The following is a 22601-nucleotide window of genomic DNA, read 5'->3' on the forward strand; positions in this document are numbered from 1 at the left end:
GTCACAACAGTCGAGGCTGCCATGGAGTGACAAGACCTGGGCTTCCCTTCAGTGTTATTTAATATGTTTCACTTTGACATTATGTAAATACTCTGCTATTAGGGAATAAAATGACATAAAATTGCATCCTTTCTGAACAAGGTTTTAAGTCTTTCTGTAGCTCCTCTCCTTTTTGAAGCTGTAATAAAGATCATAATTAGAATCCCAGTTGCTTAAGTGATAAATTAACATGTTCTTATATGGGGAACTGAGCCAGGTTCCTAGTGAGACCCCCTCTGGGTATCTGTCCTGCCCCAAAATGCTTTCCCTAATACCAATTTATGTTCTCGACATATTAAAGAAAATCATATTCATTGCTACATAGCAGTTAATCAGAGCCTTCAGATAGGCTTGAAATAATTTGCAGCCAAGTGCCAAAATCACCTGCAGCCGCTCATTTCCTGCAGCCGTATCTGGGCATGTTTTAAAACTAATCAAAGAGTGTCAGTCCATTGCCCACTACAGGACTGAACAAATTCATTCCACGCATGTCCTTCAATCTTAAAAATTTATCCCAAATCCTGCTTAACCCCACTGCTGACCACCTTGCTTACTGTCTTCTGGGCTGTGGCCAAGGAAGCAAAAATCTAAAGGTTTTGACCTGATGTTTTGACCTGTCAAAAATATCTTCTCCTAAAGGTTTTATTTTTTAGAACTGGGTACAAATATATATACCTTATCTATTAATATATATTTTACTATGAAAATAAGATTCTAGCAGATTGGAATAAATTAAAACCTTATGGGGGCTAAAATAAACCTAATTTGTAATTTAATTAAAAACAGAAAGCAATGAGCACTAACACTTAACAAAAAAAAAAAAAAAGACATTTTCATGGTGCAAAATACAGATTTAATTTTCAAATAAATGAATGGTAAACTGTAATTGTATCATGTGCAAGAAGACACTCAGAACATATGAAACAGTAGTCACAGATTTTGCAGTCAAGATGTTCCCTTTCTGGTTTTCCAAATTGTAGCAGAAGATACCAAAGGGTAAAGCAAATAAAATACTGTCTTCATTATTGACCCAGTTAGGGATTTGGTATTGATGGGAGATGGATTCAGATCTCTCTCTTTCTCCCCCCCCCTTATCTGGTGAATTTTTATGTTTTCACACATCCAGCAAGTTCTGCCTGACATGTTTTTGATGTGCTCTTGTTTCCACAGGCCAAGGCTGCAAGCACAAAGGAAGTTTGCTCAGTCCCAGCCAAACAGTCCCAGCACAACTCCAATAAAGATAGTGGAGCCGTTGTTACCCCCTCCTGCCACTCAGATTTCTGACCTCTCCAAAAGAAAGCCCAAGACAGAAGATTTTCTCACTTTCCTCTGTCTTCGAGGTAGGTATCTGGCAGCGGCACTGGGGCACAGTCTCATTCACAGAAGGAGCTGTAGCACTGCACACCAAGCAGCAGCCAGACAGATGTACTGGAGCTGCACTTGAAGGTATTGTGTGCATTTCAGCTCTCAGCAATTTGACTGTATCTGCAGCAGGAGCATTCAAGTTCACGGTTCTAAAGACCATAAAATGAGGCTGGTAATAGTGCAAAAAGTAATTTCTTTTATGCTTGGCTCTCTGTTACCCTGAATGAGGTTTTGTCTAGCTCTCTTAAGTCCTCCCTATCCTCCTTTGTTTTGTCTGACTATAAACTGAAGAAGTGCTTAACTTGCCTGAGTACTTGTTCCTGCAAGAGGAGAAATCTGCTTGGAAATTCCCCTTCTCTACCTACTCACTGTCCTTTATTGTTCAATCTGAGTGAGGCTTTTCATCTGACAGTGGGTGGAGGGGTTGCCATTGTTCTTGTCTGCCTCAGGAACTGGATTGTTCCTGTGGTGATAATTAAAACGGGTGAGCTCCTCCTCTCAGCAATCCAAGTACAAAGGAGGCATATGAAATTGCTGAGTGAAATACTTGAATTACCTCACAGTAACAGGTGCTTCAGCCTGGCTGGAGCTGTGTAGTGTGTCAGGGATCCATGGGCTGTGTGTCTGCAAGCCTGCATGTCAGACTTGGGGGACCTGAGCATGAGGTACAGCTCACTGACTAGATCAAGCTATAGAGGGAGATGTTACTCGAGTGGTCATTTTTCTTAAGACTTTCCATGGCCCTGTGTCCCAAGTCATGTGCAGAAGATAGCATCTTTCAGTTAAATCCCCAATTGTCATGTTATCTCTTGCTGTATGTTTCTCCACAGGTGTGTCCCCAGTCTCATTAGTCTGTGCTGGAATGATGCCTCTTGCTGTTGGTTTGTCCCATTACCTGCTGAAAGGGCGTGCATTTACAGATAGAGCTGGTCTGCAAAAGTCTTACCTAGTGGGCTGAATCTTTCAGAGCTTGCTTTGAGTTCCCCTTTCTTAGGTCTCTGCTACATCTGTGGACAGCAGTGATCAACACCACCCGTAGCTTCCAGCTTGAGGCTTTCTCACTTTAGTGTGACAGTGTGGTTTGATTTCTTTTTTCTTCTGTAAGATTTTAGGCTAGTGACTCCTTCAGACTGGTTGCTAATTTATCCATCTCATTTCACATCCAATATGGAGCCTCCATCCTGTTGGGACCTCTGGTAAAGTGGGTGGGTGGAGGGGATAGTTGAGGGTGATTTGCTAGCTTTTGTGTTTGTTTAAAGGATGGAGAGGAGGAGAATCTAATGGAGTTTAAAGTGGCATAACGGTCCTCTGAAATTTAATCTGTGGAAATGTATTTCTAATTTAGTGTGCCGTGAGGTTGATCAGTCTGTTGGCAGCGTGTCGCTGCTGTGATCTGGGCCAACTGCCACAGTTGTTGGTGGGGAAGAGTCAGATGGGGGTTGCGTGTGTCTGTGTGTGAGCACACATGGCTGCATTCACACACTTGTTTCCACTGCTTGCTAACCAAACATGTGTTATTTATAGCATTGAAGGCACTTGCACTTATAGAAAGGCAACCGGTGTGGGGGTGTCACTTATCTCCACTTTTATTTTCTACTCTCTTAGCATTCTCTTAGTGTTCTGGTTTAACAATGCAAATGGGAAGCACAGGTACTTTAGTCCTATTCCAGTGCTTCATGTTGTTTGTTTTTTTTCTTTTTTTTCTTTTTTTTTTTTTTTTTATTTAAATCAATGGGTGTTTAGCTGTTGCACCTGTAATTTTCTCCTTTGTTATTCATCTGTGGCATAATTGATGTTTTGTACTGTCAATTAAGAACTTGCAATTCATTCCTAATTTCTTCAGTATGCAGGAGTACTGGAATATTTCTGACAACACATATATTCAGACGGCAAGATCACAATTACAATTATGTTAAAAACCACGAGGGAGAGTCTGCTCTGAGTTTCACACATGGCACGTTCTTGGTCTACTTAAACAGTCTGAAGAAAAACTGTGAAAGGGAAAGCTGTCAACTTTGTGTTTCAGCACCCCCGCAAGCTTATTACTGCATCACCCCTTTATAAAACATGAAAAGAGCCAGTTAAAAAGAGGCAGGAGAATCTTCTTGGACACCTGCTACCTGGATGCTTCTCTGTGGAGGAGCAGGAGAGTGCTGTGGCTTGGAGGGAGGAGTGGGTTGTTCAGATTTGTATTAGCATGGTTCTGGCTTCTGTGCCTGGACTGCTGCATCCTTCAAGAGGTCCTGGCTGCCTCAGGTTGTGTCCATTTGGCTGCTGGGAATGTTTAGCATGTGGTTGTCTCTTTTGATGAGTCCATTTCAAAACAAGGAGATAGAAGTGGGTAGGGAGTTCATGTAGCAGCGTGCTGGTACATCCAACTCCAGAAAGATCCCACAAGTGACTCTCCAGGGCACTGGCCGGCTTAGTTTAGTGCTACTCTTCTGGTGCTGCCTAGTGAGCTTGGAGAGGGAAGAGCCAGAAGCTTACTAAGACCCTGCATAGGGAAGGAAGACTTGGGATTTTTTGGAAGGGGTTCTTTTGATTTGGAACCTCCATGCTTTTATTTATTGAAGTGTTGAGGGTTTCAGAATTGTTTGCATGGTGGGACACAGGTGGTTGTTCTGACTTCTGTCCAGCTGCATGTGTCCAGCTTTGGCTCTTTGTGCTTTCACTGTGAAATGCAACATGCAATTGCATGGAAATAAGAGCACACTCACAGGTTTGAACCTCAACACTTCAAAAATCTTAAGTGTAGTAGTGATAAGATCCAGGACAGTAAATCCCCGTGTTTGTTTAATTAAAAAAAAAAAAAAAAAAAAAAAAATTAGGACTATCTGAGGTCCTAGTCCTTCAAAATGATCTGGTGATATAATCCCTGGATTCGTGATCAAAGCCTTTTTTTGGGCAAAGGAGTTTTTCCCAGGATTGGTGGGAATGAAGCTCAGTGGTCTTCTCTGCCCTTGTCCCACCACACCCAGCAGTGGTGTCAGAAGCACAGCATAAATTTATCACACCATAGATGAGTCACTAAGGGTGGAAAACACCTTCAAGATCACAAAGTCCAACCTTAGACCGAATTCCACCATGAATTCACATGTCAGTATGTACTTGAATTTTCTGGTTTTAAACGAGAAATTTAAGCATCCTGTCACCACTACATCTTCACTCTTCATTGTTCTTGTGGGTTTTATTTGAGTGGGAGCTGAATTCTGTCAGTGAAGGAGCAATACTATCATGATACAGTGTGGAAGAAAGGCCCTTGACATAAGATCCCATACTTGACATAAGATCCCATACTTAGGAGAAGTCCCATTTACCTGTCCTGCTGTGTGTAAGAAAATCTAATGATTCAAATAATTTTAACTCCCCCCATCTCCATTAGCACCCTGTAATTTCAAAGGGAAATAATTTAACCAAGATGACCTGCTTGGTTTCATTATCCAGAACACAAAGGCTTTAGACATCCTTTAATTAGTTTGTTTTTCAAACTCTTGATTTGATAATACACTGTACTAATTACTTCTTAAAAGGTAAGTGGAGCACAATGAAAATGCTGTAACCGTTGATGAATATCTGAGACCTGGAATACATTTCTAGATTGACCAAACTTGGCAAGCCTCCTCTGCTTTCTATTATTTTAAAAAACTCCTTTTAAAAAGGTTAGTGCTTTTTAAAATTTTATTAAATTGTGACCTAGAATTTTCAACACAAGGAGGGGAATAGTACAGATATCTCCGAAGTGTTTGTCTGCTGTGTTCTTATCTTTAAATAGCTTCTTTGAAGAAGCCTGTATGCCCTTTGCCAGAGGCATAATTAGTATCTTTCAGCAGTGTGTAGATACGAGTGTGTCATCTCTGTGTGGTTGTACAACAGCTCTCACTTTTACTGTGTTTTCTGTCTCTGATCATATTTTTCTTAATAGCTTCTCTTAGACTGCATTTAAGTTACCTCTGCTCTCTGTAATTATTTACAGCTTAAAATATTATGAGTCAAATACCAGGCTAAAGGAAGGAGAAACAACTCCCTGTGAGCAATAGATCTTTGGCAAAAGGTGATAACAGGAAGGCTGTGATTAGGAGAGTACATTTTAAGAAGTTTTCCCATGATCAATTTTCTAATTAAGCTGAGCCTTTGGGAGTTACATGCTAGAGAATTTCAGGGATTCCAAAATAAAAATTGTTTAATTGAGATCTCAGAAATTGAGTTTTCAGGCTCTTCTATTCTGCAAAACGTGTGATTGTTCTTTTTCCTTGAGTGCTGTGCTGACTTAATAATCTGGTGATTTATTACAATTGGGCAAAATCAAAACAGAAAATTTCACTATGTGAAATACTTGTCTGAAATGTGCATGTTTGTCTGAAGTTCAGTAACTTCTAACTTTTAGTGCAGTGTGCTCTTAAAGAGGTTTTTTATTCCTTTAAACACCTGTTTTTGAGTGGTAAAAAGGGTCAGGGGCCTTAGATCCGAGTCTTCTCTTTTGAGTCCTGACAGGAGAAATTGACTGTGTCAGTTCATACCTGCTGAGATTTCCGATTACAATGGAAGAGCCCCCAGAAACAAAATTTGTGAGTTCTTAATCTTGGACGTCTTAGAAAACAACTGTTAATTTGCCCATCTTTTCAGTAAGGCAAAAAGGTATGTTTGCCTTGTTAGTTTGGTGTCAGTAGGCTCTGTAGTCCAACATGTGCTGTACTTGGAGAGCTGCTGCCTTGCACCAGTCACATTCTTGAAGTACCAGCCATCAGCACTGTGGAGATTGCTCACCACATCAGAGTAAGCAGATTGAATAGCACAGCAACTTGATTAGGCTGGAAGCAAAGCAATGAAATGCTGACACTGTCCAAAAGTATGAGCTTCTTTGCAGTCTGGGTTAGTTTTTATAATTCCAAAATAATACTAAAACATGCAGACATACAATAATTTGTTTAAAATACTGGAAGAAAAAATTTTATTGATTTTGTTATTATATCATTTGGTATTTGAAACTAAAATTTTAGGATGGATTGAAAATTCAAGAATAAACTTTAGGGTGTTGAATTTCAATTGCACAAAACATTTAATAAAAATAAGTTTACATTTAGTAATTGTAACCTCAAAATTTCTAAGTTCTGTTTTAAAGTTAGGAGTAACATTGAATTGTAGAATATAAGTTACTTCTCATATATGCAACCATTTAGGCCACCTATGGAATATGAGCTACTAAGCAACTCTTGTGGTAGTTTAGGATAAGAGCAATTTAATTGGTATTAGCAGGGAGAAATTGTTACAGTCTCAGAGTGAACAACACTTGCGTGAAGTACAGAGAGAGAAGAGAGCCTGGTGACCACCACCATGGTGTTGTTCCTTCCCAGGGGAACGGAGTGCTGCTGGAGTGCCAAAACTCCAGGCATCCAGTGGAAGGTGCAATTTCATGTCTGCGTGTACCTACTGGGAGATTCAGGAGATGGGAAGAGGTGCTGAAGTAAGATGGAGTATCCTCTGTGTAGTACTACAGCTGAAGGAAAACCTTTTCTTGCTCTTCCAGTTTTTGAACCTTTGATGATCCCAATATCTACCCCTGCAAAAAGCTACAGGATGCAGTTAACTGATTGAAATGGGAGACTAATTTTGAGGTTTAGCTCTTGTATTTGCCAGACTCAGTCTGAGTCCCTCAGTGACCTGCTTAGTTTGTTGTAAAATGAGGATAGATATTTAACTCTGTATATAGGCGTCAACATAGCTGGATATTGATTGTAGATGAGCTAATGGCATAAAATCTGAGTGCTGTGATGGCAGCAGCAGCAATTCAAAGCCTTGCTGCCCAGGGGGACAATGTAAAGTATTCTGGCAACAGCAATTCCTGCCCTTCATCCCAGCCAAAAACCTCTGAGCCTGCTTTCTAACCCATGAATATACCATAGCTTCAGTGTTAACCAAATGACTGATTTTGTGCTAGGGGTGGGAGCCAGGATCTCCTGGGTCCCATCCCTAGCCTGGCACAGCCTGGCAGCTTGTTGGGAATGTCATCACAGTGGTTTGAAACTTCCATACTAGTTTTGTTCTTGGTGGGAGGGAACATAAAGTTGGGGGTTAAAGTACACCTGCAAAGGCTTGGTTTTGAGGTTCACTGTAAAATCCAGTCAGGCCGGTGGAGTTAAATTGCTTTGAGATTGTCAGATACAAATTGTAGATGTAAGAAGTGCTCCTTTGGTGGTTTTTTTGTTTTTGTTTTTGTGGGGTTTTTTGTTTGTTTGTTTTTGTTTGGGTTTTTTTGTTGTTGTTTTTTTTGTTTGTTTGTTTGGTTTTTTTGTTTTTTTTTTGTTTTGTTTTTTTTTTTTTTTAATTTAGAGTATTCTATTATTCTGGAGTGTTTTGCTAAGTTTGGAAAGTAAACCTTTTATTTTTTTCCTGCAGACTCATGCATTTCCCCACCCTTGCTCCATTTCTGTAGAAAAGGAAAAATTTTCTTCAAGTTTTTGGGTTTAGCTCTACTACTTCAAAGAATATACTGAGAAGAAAATGGGGGTTATGTTGCTACACTGGTCGATAAATTAACTGTAACACCAGGCACCTTGTGATTCGTACAATGGCAGCAGAGAGAGGAGTTGGGGCTCAGTTTTGTTTCTGTATTTGAGATGGCCTTTTCCTCCCTCTCGCTCAGGCACTGGGGAGCTCCCTCTGGGACCATTCCTGCAGGTGGAGTCAGACAAGTGAAGTGCAATTGCTCTTTCCCACAGAGTTTATGCAGTTTATGCTCCTTTAGCCTGGCTTGGTAAAACAACCATAAGGTGCAGGCATAAATTACATATATTTGCACTTCAAGCATTTGGCATTGTCCTGCCAAAACATAATAAGTGGGACATATAATAAATGAGAAGCAGCCCCTAAATGTTAAGCATTGAGATGCCAGCACATCGGGAGCATTTGAGAGGCAAGGTTTTCCACCTGCTTACAGCCACAAAATGGGCCTGTGTGTCAGAGAAGCCAAACCTCTGGACATGGCTCACTGAGGGGCTTGGCAAGCTGTGTGCTTTTTTGGGGCAGGCTGAAGTCCTGCATACATTTCCTGCCCTGTGTGTAAATCATTCTAATGTTTTAAATTGTTTTAAGATTTTTACAAAGCACATCTGGGTTGTGTTTAATTGTTAGGAGGGAAAAAAAACCAGAGGAGCTAGAGGGGGAGTTGGTGTAAATAATTCATGGAGAAGAATCCTCCAATTTTGCAGAAACCGTGGCCCAAATTACAGAGAAGGCTTTTGGACTGAGATGATTTTTGTTGTGGTTGTAACATACCAGCGTTTGAATCCTGTCCAGATGAAAACATTTGGTTTGTACTTCAGTAAATACTGCAGAAGCACTGCCAGCTAATTCTGAAGAGTAATGAAATAGTATTTTTGGCAAGGCACATGCACTTTCCATACTTCTGATTCCATTCTTCAGATCCAAATTCAGAGGGTTTTTTTTTAACATATTTAGCTAGTCCAAGACAAAAGTTAATGCAATTTAATGAGGAAACAAAGCATAACTGTAATTTAGGAGAGAGAACTACACATTTGTCAAAAAAAAAAAAAAAGTAATAACCGCATTAGTCAAATAAAATGGCTGAAAAAGAATATAGTTTATTCTATTAATCAGGCACTTGCTGTTGAGGTCAACACATCTGTATGTAGAGGCTGCAAAAGCATCAATTCTGCCTACTGTTAGTAGTGAGCCTGAATTTTGCACATGCAAAGGGTGATGTCTTTTGTAGAAAATTGCTAAAAGCATCACCATAACTTAACCCCCCTATATTTTACTTTTTACTTATTGTTGTATAAGCACCAAATCATTGTAAAAGAGGGCATGAAATACAGTTGTCATTCTTTCATATGCGTTAGGCCACACTTAGTGTTGTAGTTGTGGTAATCATTTTTTCCTATATAGTTAGGCTTTCTTTTGTGTTGCTCTTACAATAGGAGGGAAAACAAAATACTCAAGAGAGAATTTCAATAATGAAACTGAAGATACTGATGGAAGCAGTTGCCAAACATATTTCAAATCTAATTTTTTAAAAGAGCTGACTGTCCTCCCTTTCTTTAATAATTCATAGCTCATTGTAACCTTGATGAGTGATTTTATAAAAACAACTGATCATTAAAGAGTTTCTCAAAATTTGCTACATGCACTAGTATCTGATCCTAGAAACTCTCATACTGGTGAGGAGAGGGTATCTGGGGTTGTGTCGGCTGTCCAAACTTCCTGTGTGGCTTGCAATCCCTTAGTCAGACATGGAAATTTTTTAGGCTTTCAAAATCTCACTGTGAGGTCTAGCTTTGTTGATTTGGCCTTTCCCCTAATGTTTTGGAGGAGCAAGAGAAGGCTGGGAAGTTCCCTCCAGGTTGCTGCCTGACTTTGGCCATGGCTTTTCTGCTCTCAACTGTGAGACTTGTTAAGCAGGAAGAGGTGAGTGGTGCGTGTCTGGATGAGGGCAGCAGGTTGACTGCACTATCAGATGGATGCCTTATATTGAGCCAGCCTTAGCTGCAATGTCCTTTCCACTTTACTGTATTTGTTACTATTTCATGTCAGTAACCCCTTCCGTATCTCCCTTCTTCCATTGCTCCCGCAACTTGTGTACCTCTGACCACTCACCTTTCTCCAGCCCCAGCACATCTGGGTTCTTTCCTTCTGCTCTGCTGCTGCTGCACTTCACAGCCTTTCTTACAGCTTACTCCTTCTGCCATGGCTTCTCTTTCCTTCCCAATATATTGCAATTGCCCCATCCAGATCTTTGGTGACAGCATATGCTTTTATGCAAATATTTCTGCAAAACAAATCAGCTGTCTTGCGAGGGAGGGGAGGGAAAGCATTTAGGAATTGTGTGCTTAGACATCATCAGGACACAATGTAAAATGTGCGGCACCTACACGAGATTGGAAACATACTGCATTTAATGTTTTGTTTAATAACATAAAGTGATATGTTACACTACACATTCAGTAAGAAAATGTGTGCATAGAAATTTTCCAAATCTTTTCTTGAGAGCTTGTAACATTACATTACAGTTACAGCATTTATTAATGGACTTTAATTTCCTTAGTCTGGGATTTTAATCTGAATCAGTTCCCTGATCCGATTCACCACGTGGCCCCACAAAAAAATTACTCTGCCACAGTTGAGGAGGTGGCACAGGTATAAGACCAGATGGAGGTAGATGTTCTGTAGGCCATTTTTGATGCCAAGAAAAATGTCCACACAGCCACCAACACTCTAGATGGTTCCTTGCATGAAATGTCTTCTATAATGAGTGGTAAGAAGTCAAATCTAATTTCTAGGCTGCCATCAGATTTGCTGAGTGAGCAGGCTTTTCAGGTACCTGCTAGTGGCAAGCTGGGTTTCTCGGGGTGGAGGGCTGCTCATGTGCTTTCCCCAGGCTCTGAAGGGCTGCTCCCTGCTCTGCCCCTTCATCTGCTCCAGTGCCCATGGTAGCAGGTGCCTGCATGATGTGGGGGCTCCCAGCACAGAAGGAGACTTGTAAAATTGAATACAGCCACGGGCTCTTGTAACTTTCACTCACTCACTCTCTCTCTCACTCTCAGATTTTTCTGCTGTTTTCTTGGGGATGGAAAGTGAGGAGGTGAGGAATTGTATACCTAGAGTGCTGAGACCTGGCAGGCACCACGTCCCAGGCACAGATGTTGCCTTTTATTCGTGGCATTGCTGCTCTTCTTTTTTGCTGTTGGTTATTATTTCCAATGTCACTCTTTATATTACCCTTGGTAGGCTTTGAGAATCACACTTTGGTGCTGGGGAGGGCAAGAGGAAGAGAAGGGATGATTGCTCATCTTTATTTACTCTTACTGCCTGGCTGGGAAGTATGTGCAAGAGGCAACCAGCATAGCTTCCCCGTGGGTTTCTGTTGCTGAGTGTGTCCAGAAAGAGATAAACATGCAGAGTAGTGATCTGTGAATTTTACATATCAAGAAAGCCCCTACAACTCCGTGTTCTGTGAATGTGTGTGTACAGATGTGTCTGGTGAGCCTACAGTTTTCCTTATTCTCATGCCATTTTGGAGGGCTTTTATCATTGTGTTGTCATACATAATTTTCATGGTAAATACCTGTTACATGTGGAGTAACCTGAGAGCAACAACTCTCAACAAAATCTGTCTGTAAGGAAAACCACCATGGTCTTAACTTGCAGTGAAGACCAGACAGATTTTTGAGGAAGGACAATATATTTTATTTGACCAACTTATACAGCTGGAAAAAACCAAATAGCTCTTGAGCACACATTCTTCTTCAGATTTCCAATAGTCTAGAACGTTTATAGCTACAGTAATGCTTCTTAATATTGTTTATATAAATCAGTAGCTTTGAGTAACAAATGGGGTCCCCTGTAGAGGTAGGCTGTGGCATCACATACTCATCCCTATCTGATCTCAGAGAGAATGAGGGATATTTAGGACAGGAATCATTATTACACAATATTGAAAAAGGCGGGTGATTACATAGCTTCTGCTCTTCAGAGTTCAGTTTCATTCATATGAGTTTTATTTCATCAGTCATGAGAAGTCTGAGTATTATTTCCACAAGAGGAGTCTTAGGGGGGAGGGTGCTTAGCTCTTTGCTAGGTGTAAACCAGCAGTGCACATAAACCACTCTCACGTTAGGTGTTGTTTAATAAGCATAATTGTCATTCTTTCAGCTTGAATGAAATCACAGTGTACTTACAGGCGTGTCTTCCCTTCAGTTTACTCATAAAGGTAATTCGCAGTGTCTTGAGCTTGGCCAGCCTGTTTCAATATTTTAAACCAGTGTTTTCTCAGCCTCCTGGATATGTTTAGCTACATTGGCTTAAAGTGAAAGTGGTTTTTACCAGTTCAACACGTATTTGTGAATAAATTATTTGAGGCTATTCCAGAACTGAAGTAGTATTATAAAAGATGAGGATAAATATAGTTCCATTATAAAAATTAAGCAAGAAAACACAGAGCTTTTAAATTTCTTTAAGAGTCTTCCATCCATAACAATGCTTAAATAGAACAAAAATGTGCAAGTCCAGGCTTTTTTTTCTTTCTTTCTATTTGGCAAGTCAAGTTTAATAAATATGTAGGAAAAGCTGGAGGGGAGGAGACCCAGACTGAACGCCAACTTTTCTCCAAGGTCTCATATTGCAGAGCACTTACATCAATAAAGTGAACGTTAGCAGGACTCTCCTGTATTATTGGATGTTGCTAGTCTAATTTGTCTGGAAATGTACTTCCCAAACAGTCCCAGCTGTCCCAGGAATGCAGTTTAGCCATTGTTGTTCATAGTTCTCGATTGGAAGGAATTAAAAACTGTCATTCTGACAGGAGATTTATGCACTGAGATTACAGCGATTGAATACCAGGAGTTAGGTGAAGTTTGTGCCTGCTCTCAAACTTGGGTAAGACTCTCCCTCCTTTCTAAAGAGACTGACACAGCACTTCGTTTTATTCTCTGTTTTAAGAAGAAAGAAAAAAAAAAAAATGATTGCTACTGTAATAACAACGTTTGCATTGCAGATGATACATTTTGTTGGTTGCTGCTTAAAGCAGCTGCCAAAAAAGCTCAGAGATGTGGAATTCTAAGGAAGATGAAGCGGAGAGAACAGACATTATATCTAGACTCTTATTTTAGTGTCTCAGAAGGATCAATTTTCTGACTATTTCTTTAATTATAATAGGGGGATTTAGTCTGTGTTTGAATCTAATTTTGAGGGTTCCAAACAGTAAGGTTCTTTTACGCCATCATTTGTCAATGCACAATGGTGTCAGACTTCAGATTCTGACATGGATGCACTTGTATCCAGTTTCTGAATCCATACTACGCATTTGGGTACCTAGATGGAAGAAAAAGACAATTTATTTTTCAGGCAGCACTGTCTTAGGAGTAACTATTTTAGAGTCTTCTAGTTAGTTGCTGTTGAGACTTAAAACTCCCCTACGAGCAGAAGAATTAATGTACCTCTCAGCACCTCTTACCTACTATGTTTGATTGCTTAGACTGTGCCAGAAAGTTTTGGGCTTGCATAAAAATATGAAGATTTTCTGTTTCTGTAAGTTGCTACAGTTTCCATGCCGTGAAATATGTCATCAGTCTTAATTTGATCATTAGTCTATATAAACATGAAAGCTGTGGCGTGCAAAAGCCCTTTCCCCTAGGATAACCATATGTGTCCATACATTTCTGTCCAGGTTGGATGGAAAAATGCATTATTTCAGGGGGGAAGAATCATCATGTCCTCAGTGCTGCTGTAGTGTTTATTCTGGCTGCCCCAGGGCTACCACTCACACAGAGCACAGGATACTGGTGAGGAGTTTCTCTCTGCTTCTCCCCAAGGCAGCCACAGTTCCAAAGGAGCTGTTACAGAGGCCAAAAGCCAACATCTTTACAGGTGGGGGCGCTAAGCCTTCAGTGAGATGGAGAAGAGAATTGGAAGGGTCAGTTTTCAGTAAGAAAACTCATGGATTGAGATAAAGGCAGTTTATTAGGCAAAGCAAAGCTGCAAGCAAAGTGAAACAAGGAATTTATTTGCTACTAACTTTTGGCAGGCAGGTGTTTAACCATCCCCAGGATGAAGGGCCATATCGTATAAAATGGTTACCCAGATGGTGTAATACTGAATGTCCCCACCTTCCTCCTCCTTCCCCCAGCTCTTTTTGCTGAGATCAGTCCTATGGTCTGGAATATCCCTGTGGCCAGTTATCCTGTCTGTGTCCCCTATAGCTCCTTGTGCACCCCAGCCTGCTTGCTGGTAAAGCAGCATGAAAAATAGGGGTAAAAAATGCCCTGACACTGTGCAAGCACTGCTCAGCAATGGCTAAAACATCCCAGTGTTATGAACCCTGCTTCCAGCACAAATCTAAAACATAGCCCTGTTCCAGCTAGTATGAAGAAAATTAACTCCATCCCAATCAAAACCAGTATATTTAAGAATGGATGATTCATTGCAGAAACAGCCTATCCTAGTTTTTGTGCCATATTTAGATAATTCATTCATTAAAAAGTAATTTTTATAGCTCTAAGAGTATTTTGTACAACCTTGGTGGAAGCAGAAAATATGCAGTCAAAAAAATAAGCTATAGTTAGTTGTTGGCAGTGGCAACACCAACTGCTCAAAAGCAAACCAAACACAGAATTGCAATTCTGAAGAGCTTGAAGCTGGAAGTGCTTCCTAAGGAAGCACCAGTCAAATAGCCACTACCTTGTGTTGGTCTCTAGCCCAGTTCTCTTTGTCCTTTTGTTTATTTAGCTGCAGGAAAATAAATGAAGTTGCTGTTATCCAAGTGTTCTGACTATACTTTTCCCCCTTTCTTTAAAAGAAATTTTTCTTTGGGAATAAGTAGAAGGCTCCTAGGGCACCTGTCCTTCCAGGGGATGGACAGGAGACTCATGTTGAAGTAGAAAGTGATACTGAGCTCATGGGAAGGTGCTCATTAGTTGTCAGCAGTATTTGTACATTTAAAAATCATGGGAGCATCGTGGGAAGTAATCAAGAGATGAGAAGCAACATCCTCAAGAGGAGCACACAGGGAACCAGACCTTTCCTCTTTTTTCTCCTTTGCCAGGAATCCTCCATGCAAATAAGCTTCGGAATGTCTTGTCTGTTTCTTACTGCGGAACTCTGCAAAATATTGTGTACCTCTACAAAATATTGTAGAGGTTTGCAAAGTATTGTGAACTTTAAATGCTTTATTGTAATGATTCCTTAGAAATATCACTGCAGTGCAGACTGGTTGTTTGCTCTTTTTTCTTCTGTTTGGAAAAGCTGTAAGCTTCTAGTTGTGTGTTAAGATTTCAGCAAGGCACTTGAGCACGTATTTGAAATTAAGCATGTGCATTAGTCCTTTTCTGAACACACTGAGTTATTAATTAGGGCTTATAGCAAGACTGTCTGAAATATGAATAGAATGTGTTTGAGGGAGGGAGAGGATATGCAAGACCATGCATATCCTATTGGTAAAAACTAATAAATAAAAACCCTCTAGTTAGTCATGCACAGGTCTGACCTTCCAGCTCTAAGTCCCGCTCTCCGCTTGCTGTGGAGGACACTGAAGTAGGTTATGATTGATATGGTTAGTGCAGTAAGTGAATGTAATGATGCTAATGAGCCATTTCTTTATAATGTTCAGGTTCTCCAGCCCTGCCCAGCAACATGGTATATTTTGGAAGCTCTCAGGATGATGAGGATGAAGAAGAGGAGGAGGAGGAGACAGAGGACACGAAAACAGCCACAAACAATGCTTCATCATCATGCCAGTCAACCCCTAGGAAAGGAAAAACGCATAAACATGTACCAAATGGGCAAGGTAGGTCCTACGTAGTGCTATTCTCCTGCACCCCCTAGTAAAGAAATCTTTGAGCTGAATGTGCTCAATCCTTGTCCGTCCTTCTAGGTCTGACTGAAGAAGTGTTGGAGTAAGGTGCAGTTTCAGCATCTTTCTTCTGACAATCTGAGCTCTGTGGCAGAACTACTGCAGGGCTGGAATTATATACACACATATACACACACGTATATGCATATACTGACATGGAGGTCAGTTTCTTTTCCATGTAACAAGCAATAGGACCAGAGCAAATGGCCTCAAGTTACACCAGGAAAGGTTTAAATTGGGCATTAAGAATTTCTTCACTGAAAGGGTTGTCAAGTCTGCCCAGGGAAGTGGTTGAGTCTCTATCCCTGAAGGTATTTAAAAGTCATGTAGATGTGGCACTTAGGGACGTGTTTTAGTGGTAGATTTGGCTATGTTAGCTTTATGGTTAGATTCAATGATCTTAAAGGTATTTTCCAACCTAAAAAAATCCTGTAATTCTATGAGATGTATTTATCTATGTACACAGATACACATGTATAGACACAGTCACGCTCTCTGGCTTTTTTGAGACTGATGTTTAATTTAGAATGACTTTATTTTATCTAAGTTAAATGTAAGCATTCATAAGTGTTATCAAAACACATGCCAGGGCAACACTTGATTCCTCTCATGCAGTATTGAGACCACACTTGCAGTAGGTTAATACCGCATTCATATTGTTGATTGAAAAATTTTATGGAAGAAACTTTTTCAAGTCAGTTATTTCTCTGCAAATCAGCAAAAGCTGCATTAATTGCACAGTAATTGTGTCACGCTGTCCTTTTGCCGTATCTTGAAAAATGGATCAATTTATATTGCAACATTGCCTACAGTATAATGGAAGATTTAAAGCTGTGCTGAAAATTTCTTGAGCCTGCTGTAATGCTCCCCTGCTAGCATCTTGTGTGATGTGGTTCTTGTTCCAGCAGGAGCTCTTGTTTCATAACTGCTATCTCTGCCTGACATAGTTTCAAAATGTAGCCTATATTCTCTGTTCCCTTCCTCACTATTAATTTTCCATGAGAATCTTTCTTTCTGGTGACTGCCCCTTCAGCTCTTCTGCTTTAGTAGGAGGACTGTGAGGAAGGTCTCTTCACAGTGCACTTTTTGAGAGGTGACCTGTGCCTGCTCTGTTTGTTCTTTCATGCTACCTTGCTCCAAAGAAGAGATTAGTAGACCCCAATTACTTCACTGTGCTGATCCTCATCTCTGCCTTTCAAAAGGGAATTTGCTATAAAGGATGCCTTTGTTACATATGCCAAAATTTTTTTCATGACTGCATCTGAATCTGTTTTTATTGCACACCCAAGCTCAAAAACTCACTTTTTGTGAATGATTTGTGGATAATTGCAAGGGGATGTTATGCCTAATAGCATTTCAACTATCAGCTGTGACCAGGAGCTTTAATGCTTTACCAGCCATAGCTCAAAACTTGGCACTTAAGATTGATTTCTAAGTAATCCCCCCAAAATAAGAGGCACAAAACTCTGCATATGGAAAATGAGGCTGCACATAACAGAGCTGCTCCCTTAGAGTTTTAAATGTGATGTATCACTGCAAAAGGGGCTGAATGTGTTCTATGAGAATGTCCCATATGGCAGCTGCTTTGAAATTAGCTCAAAACCAGAGACACCTGAAATCTTAATTGGGGGTAAGTAAAGGCAAACATAATGAGCCATATAATGGTTTCATAATCTTTATCAATATAGATCAGAGAGAGTGTAAATGAAGCTGCTGCTTTAATAGAGCTGCAAAAGACCTTTATAAAATACATAGGAGACAATGTGAGATGTTTTGACAAAGGTGAAGAAACAGGAATTCACAGAGAAGGCAGCTGCTTCTTCTTCGTCATTGTAATTTTTTTTTCTTCTCTTTTTTTTTTTAATTAAAATTTCCTTACCCAGGGGTATTCCCATTCTTCAGTGTCTGTTATGTTGGTTGACAGCCAAAAGTATTTTTGTTTCATGTGAATAAAATAGGATCTGGTTCCTCTGTGTCTGTTTTAAATGAGACCACACACAAAGGCAGACCAGGGACGGGTGCAGCAAATGAACTTAATCTAGCGTGAGAGTCTATTTTTAATGAATTAAAGTCTTTTGTTTTTAATATACAATGTCTAGTCAAGCACTTTGGACCTGAAAATGCTAAGCATTTGCTATGACATACAACAACAAAAGTTCAGAGCTTGATTAATGTCATTAGACAGTGTCAAATGATTGCTTTCTGCTCAGTGGGGGCCAACAATTTTTCTGGGCGAAGTCATTTGTCATATCCTCTTCTGATGTCAATATGGGGTATTATTAAGGTTGCACACCAAACTATTTGTTATAACTGAGCCTGTTGAGCCACCTTTTGGAGAGCTAACTCAGTCAAGAATGCCTGAGTGTGAATGGGAAGCACATATAGCATGTGGCATAGCTTGCTGCGCAAGATGAAATAATTAGCTCAACTGACTTTTTGTCTTCTAACCTTACTGCTTACACAAATACATTGAAAACATCAAATTGTTATGTTTTCACCCTCCTTTCATAGTGCTGCTGATGTGCTGTACACACATCCATCTGTAAGAGAGCAAAGTGAAATATTTGGAAGGAGAAGTGTTAATCTCCTGCATTTATGGGAGTGTGTAAAAGGGAGTGTGCAAGTCTTTCCAGGGAGATATTTGGTCTAAATTGCATCTCCCCGCTGCTCAGAGGAAATTCCAAGTTGTAGGTAAGAGGGTAGGCTTAGGTCTTTGTTCCTTTAAACCTAATTATTTGAATTCCTCGCAACTAAATAAATTCTAGTTTGATTTCATTCTATGGCACAATGGAAGGTTTTCTCTGCAGGCTCCTGAAGAAGAATGTTTGCAAGTGCCAAGTGTTTTGCTAGGCAGGCTGTGATAGAGAGCTGGAAGGTGGAGCTGGGGATTTGCTGGGTTATCGGTCCCATCTCAAGAGCAAAGGAGGATAGGCATTACTCTACTTGAAAGGGCTTGTGGGCTGGAAAAGTGCCTCAGGAGGAGCAGCATACACAGATACAGTTGTGTACACAACTTAGACATTGCATGCAGCAGGCTACAGTTCCTCTAATGATGGTTGGCTAATTTTCTCAGGAAGAATGATTGGGGAATTAGATATCTCTCACACCAAAGCAGCTCAAGGGTGGAGAGGAGTGCACATCTGGGCCAGCATACCTGGGAATGTCGTGTTGTCTCTGGATGCCAGAGACAGACAATTAAATTCTAATTTACTTTTAGGAAAACAGAATTAACCATCATTATTTGTAACCATACTTCTTCATGAAGGGTGAGTCTGGTGTCCTTAGCAGGAGTAAACCAGCCTCAGTGTGCCAGCAAAACCTACAGGGTCAGAAATGGTTGCTGGATCATGCTGTGTTTTGTTAGCATGACAAGATAAAAACTGCTCTGCATGCCTTTTGACTGAAATAAGCAGGGGAGAAAATGGTATAAATGTGGGGGTTTTTTTGTTGGTGTTTTTTTTTTTTTTTTTCACTTGGGGCTCAAATTTCAAAACAGACCTGGCAGTAGTGCATAGTAAGCAAGCAATGCTAGAAACAGTATACTTTGCTTCAGTGTTGTCCTACTCGCTTACCAGAAACACAAAATGTTTCACTTCTCAATTTGCAATAGATAATTTAGCAGAGTAATTTCCTTACATGTGTAGTAGTACAAAGATGATGCAGGAAAAGATTGTAGATATTTTTTGAGATTGTAGAGCTTTTTTTCTTATTTCAGGGTATAGTTCAATGCAGCATTTGGGTATCTTGGGTATGAATGGCATATCTTTTATATACATTACTGTTTGGGTGTGCTGTGAGAAAATTCTGATTTATGGTTGCAGTTCTTTATTTAGTTTTGGTTTTAACTAAATTTAGTATTTGTGGGTGGGTACATGAGACGGAGCCTTAGGCTTGTACATCATTTTTGGTGAAACTAATCCTGAAGCGGTAAACATTTACAAGAAAAATATATTTTAAAGAATGAAAAAATTTCAGGCAGAGTGCTGCAATAGTTAATGGGTATGCAATTATTTTGATGATTTACAGCCTTTTGTTGAAAGACCATGGAACCAGTAATTGTTGCAATAAACATTTTTGCACATTTAATTTTCCTGCAAAAATATGTAACACGAAAATTACCCGGTTTGCAGTAATTTGCATACTTAAATATGCAAATCAAGCACAACACATTTGGGGATTTGCGGATTTTCAGTAGCGAGATGTATGACCTGTGGAGAAGAATAGGGGAGCTGGAAGTTGCTCAAAAAAGAAAAAAAATTTGAATTGTTATCCTGGTGCGAGACTTGTGATAACAGACAGACACTTCTTGTATGGACTTGCTGCTTAGTGAGTGACCCTTTTGATGTTGTTTGTGTCATAATGGTTAGGTGAGAGTAATGAATTTGTGCTGAGACGAGACACTTGGTATTGAATTTTTGCAAGCGGTGGCGCGGTGTCTCATACCAATAACGCTTCTCCCGGTGGCCCAATATATTCCTGTGCGTGCAGGGCTTGAGCTGTGTTATTGATGGTGTCAAAAAACGAATTCAGTGTTACCCCTCTGCCATGGCTCTCCTGTTTGACTCCTGCTAGCATGCAGCTATGGAAATTTTCGTGCAGTGTTGTCCACTGAGAAATTGAGTGGCATTGCATTAGGGCTTGGGGAGTGCAGAAACAGCAATACCACATGTTTTCATATGATGTGGTGTCAGCCTTTTCTTCTGAAGTACACCTTTGCTCCTGACTCTGTGTAGGCAGAGCATGTTGGGGGGCTCCACAAGATAGCTTCTATCCCTGGAAATGATTTATGGAAGTCAGAACATAGCCAACATTTAAGGAAAACAATTGGCAGTATTAAAATACTGTGTTTTATGGAAGTATAAGGTTGTTTTAGTTCCTCTGGGAAGGGAAGGAATTATTGCCTGGGTCCTTTAACGCAGTTTGAGAGCCACGTAAATGTTTTCACAGTGACTTAGAACTGAATTAAAGCCAGAGCAAGAATGTTTTTGTACAGTAAGGGATACTTCATGCCAAAAAGTTGATTAATACTACATCTCTTCCCAAACATGATGTATGCAACAACATGAGGCTTGCACTGGAATAGCTGGCTCGGGTTCACAATATTGGCAAGATTCCCTTTTCTCTTTCTAAAAACAAAACTTCTCCCTTTCATTTCTATCTCCCCTCTGTTTTCTGGATGGTTTTATGAATGCGCAATCACTTGCTTTATGCAGTGCAAGCTCTGCAACATGCAGCACATGTATATGTATATGGTCCGTGCCTTCATCTCCCAGCCACTGGCACACAGCAAAAGGGTTCTGTACTCTGCAGTCCATATTAAACCTCCCCAGTTATCTCAAGTATAAAACATATCAGGTGCAGGAATAACCTCCAAGAGGGCTTGGGAAACAAAGGTTTGTCCGTGGAGTCAATAGCTGACTGAACCCAGTCCAGTAATTCTGCTGCCTCCACAGTGAAAGCTTGATTATTGTGCATATTATAAATTAGCTTCTGAATGGCTGGCTGGCTGTATCCTGTGAAGTGTTTGTGTGCAAATTAATTTGTAGGAATGCTTCCGAAAATTGCTGAAAACACATTATGTTTATCGCCCACTACAGTGTCAATTCCTGTAGTAAATGCTTAGTTAATCTGTAGTAATTGAGCACATCTGTGGCTTTACTTGACCAAAAAAATTTTTTTAGACGTTATTATAGCTGCACCTAATAGAGGCAGAATTTGCACAGTTTGCATTGGTTTATGTAGGGATTCTTTATCACAGTTTCAAATGAGATACCTCAAAGTCCCAGTATGGGATCCTGGGTAAATACTGGTGCCTGGGGTCTAGTTCCCCTGATGCAGGAAGTACTATGATGCATCTGTGGGGATCACGCCTGCCATAAGGTTTTGCTCTGCTGCCATAAATTATATCAGTGGTTTAAAAACCCCAGTGCTTGTGAGTTTTGAGTGTAGTGGTTCAGTTTCTTTGCATTTGATCATCACTGCTAACCAAAAGACCCACAAGTATTTCACTGTGGGACTCTTATTGTTTCAGTTTAATAATAGTAATAGCTTTGGAGGACACAGCATTTTGAGAATAAGCATTCAAATAGATACAAGTATAATGATACCCATTTATTCTATCTGGAGTGTCTGAACACTAATAATTTACTTACACTTTTAATTACTTGTTAGTAGTGCTTCTTGCCTTTAACTAAAAGCTGTTCTGGAAATACAGAACAAGGTAGCATAAAATAATCATAATTCAAGACTACACGTAATTTCTGCTTCAGGAGTGCAAGTTTCACCACTCATGTAGGTTGGACTCGGTTTTTTATCTTTCTGTCTTTTAGTGAAATTATTGCTTCAAGGGTGAAACCTTTATTGACCACTCTTTAGCAAGGAACTAAAGTGAATGGGAACAGAACATTGGATATTGGCATGTCAGACTTATTTCTAACATGGGAGATTTTCCTGGAAAACCCTGTCGGGGTTCATAAAGCACAACATACACCTTTCCTGATTTTCTGAGTGCATCAGAAATATTTAGGAGCTGACAGACATGAAGGAGAATGCCATTTGCTGCATAAGAAGGCACAAAAGAATTAGTAATAATTTCATTGTTTAATCAAATTTGATCTCAGTAATATTTATTGCAGAGGTTTTTGGGTTTATTGTTTTCTTTCCTTTGAGAAGAGGGTGTTGCTGGCTTATTATCAGTTACTCTTCAGCAACAAGATTTTGAGGGGCGCGGGTGGTCCTTTTTTGGTGATACATTTTTTTCTCTGAACTGTCTTACTAGCTGTTGGGGCCAGAGTTTAATTATGTATTTTACTAAATAAATTTATTGTGTAAATAACTT

General features: G+C 40.0%; 1 protein-coding gene across 4 annotated transcripts in view; it reads left to right on the top strand.

Moving 5' to 3' along the window:
• JARID2 (jumonji and AT-rich interaction domain containing 2) overlaps positions 1-22601 on the top strand; it is a 211030-nt gene that overhangs the window by 149904 nt on the left and 38525 nt on the right. For all 4 annotated transcript variants that reach the window (XM_053988818.1, XM_053988004.1, XM_053989582.1 and 1 more), the window contains exons 4-5: positions 1210-1379; positions 15521-15697. In XM_053988818.1, the coding sequence (XP_053844793.1) occupies positions 15544-15697 (154 nt within the window). In that variant the 5' untranslated portion in view covers positions 1210-1379; positions 15521-15543. The remainder of the gene's footprint in view (positions 1-1209; positions 1380-15520; positions 15698-22601) is intronic.

Source organism: Vidua macroura, chromosome 1, assembly GCF_024509145.1.
Source record: "Vidua macroura isolate BioBank_ID:100142 chromosome 1, ASM2450914v1, whole genome shotgun sequence".
Classification (NCBI taxonomy): Eukaryota; Metazoa; Chordata; class Aves; order Passeriformes; family Viduidae; genus Vidua; species Vidua macroura.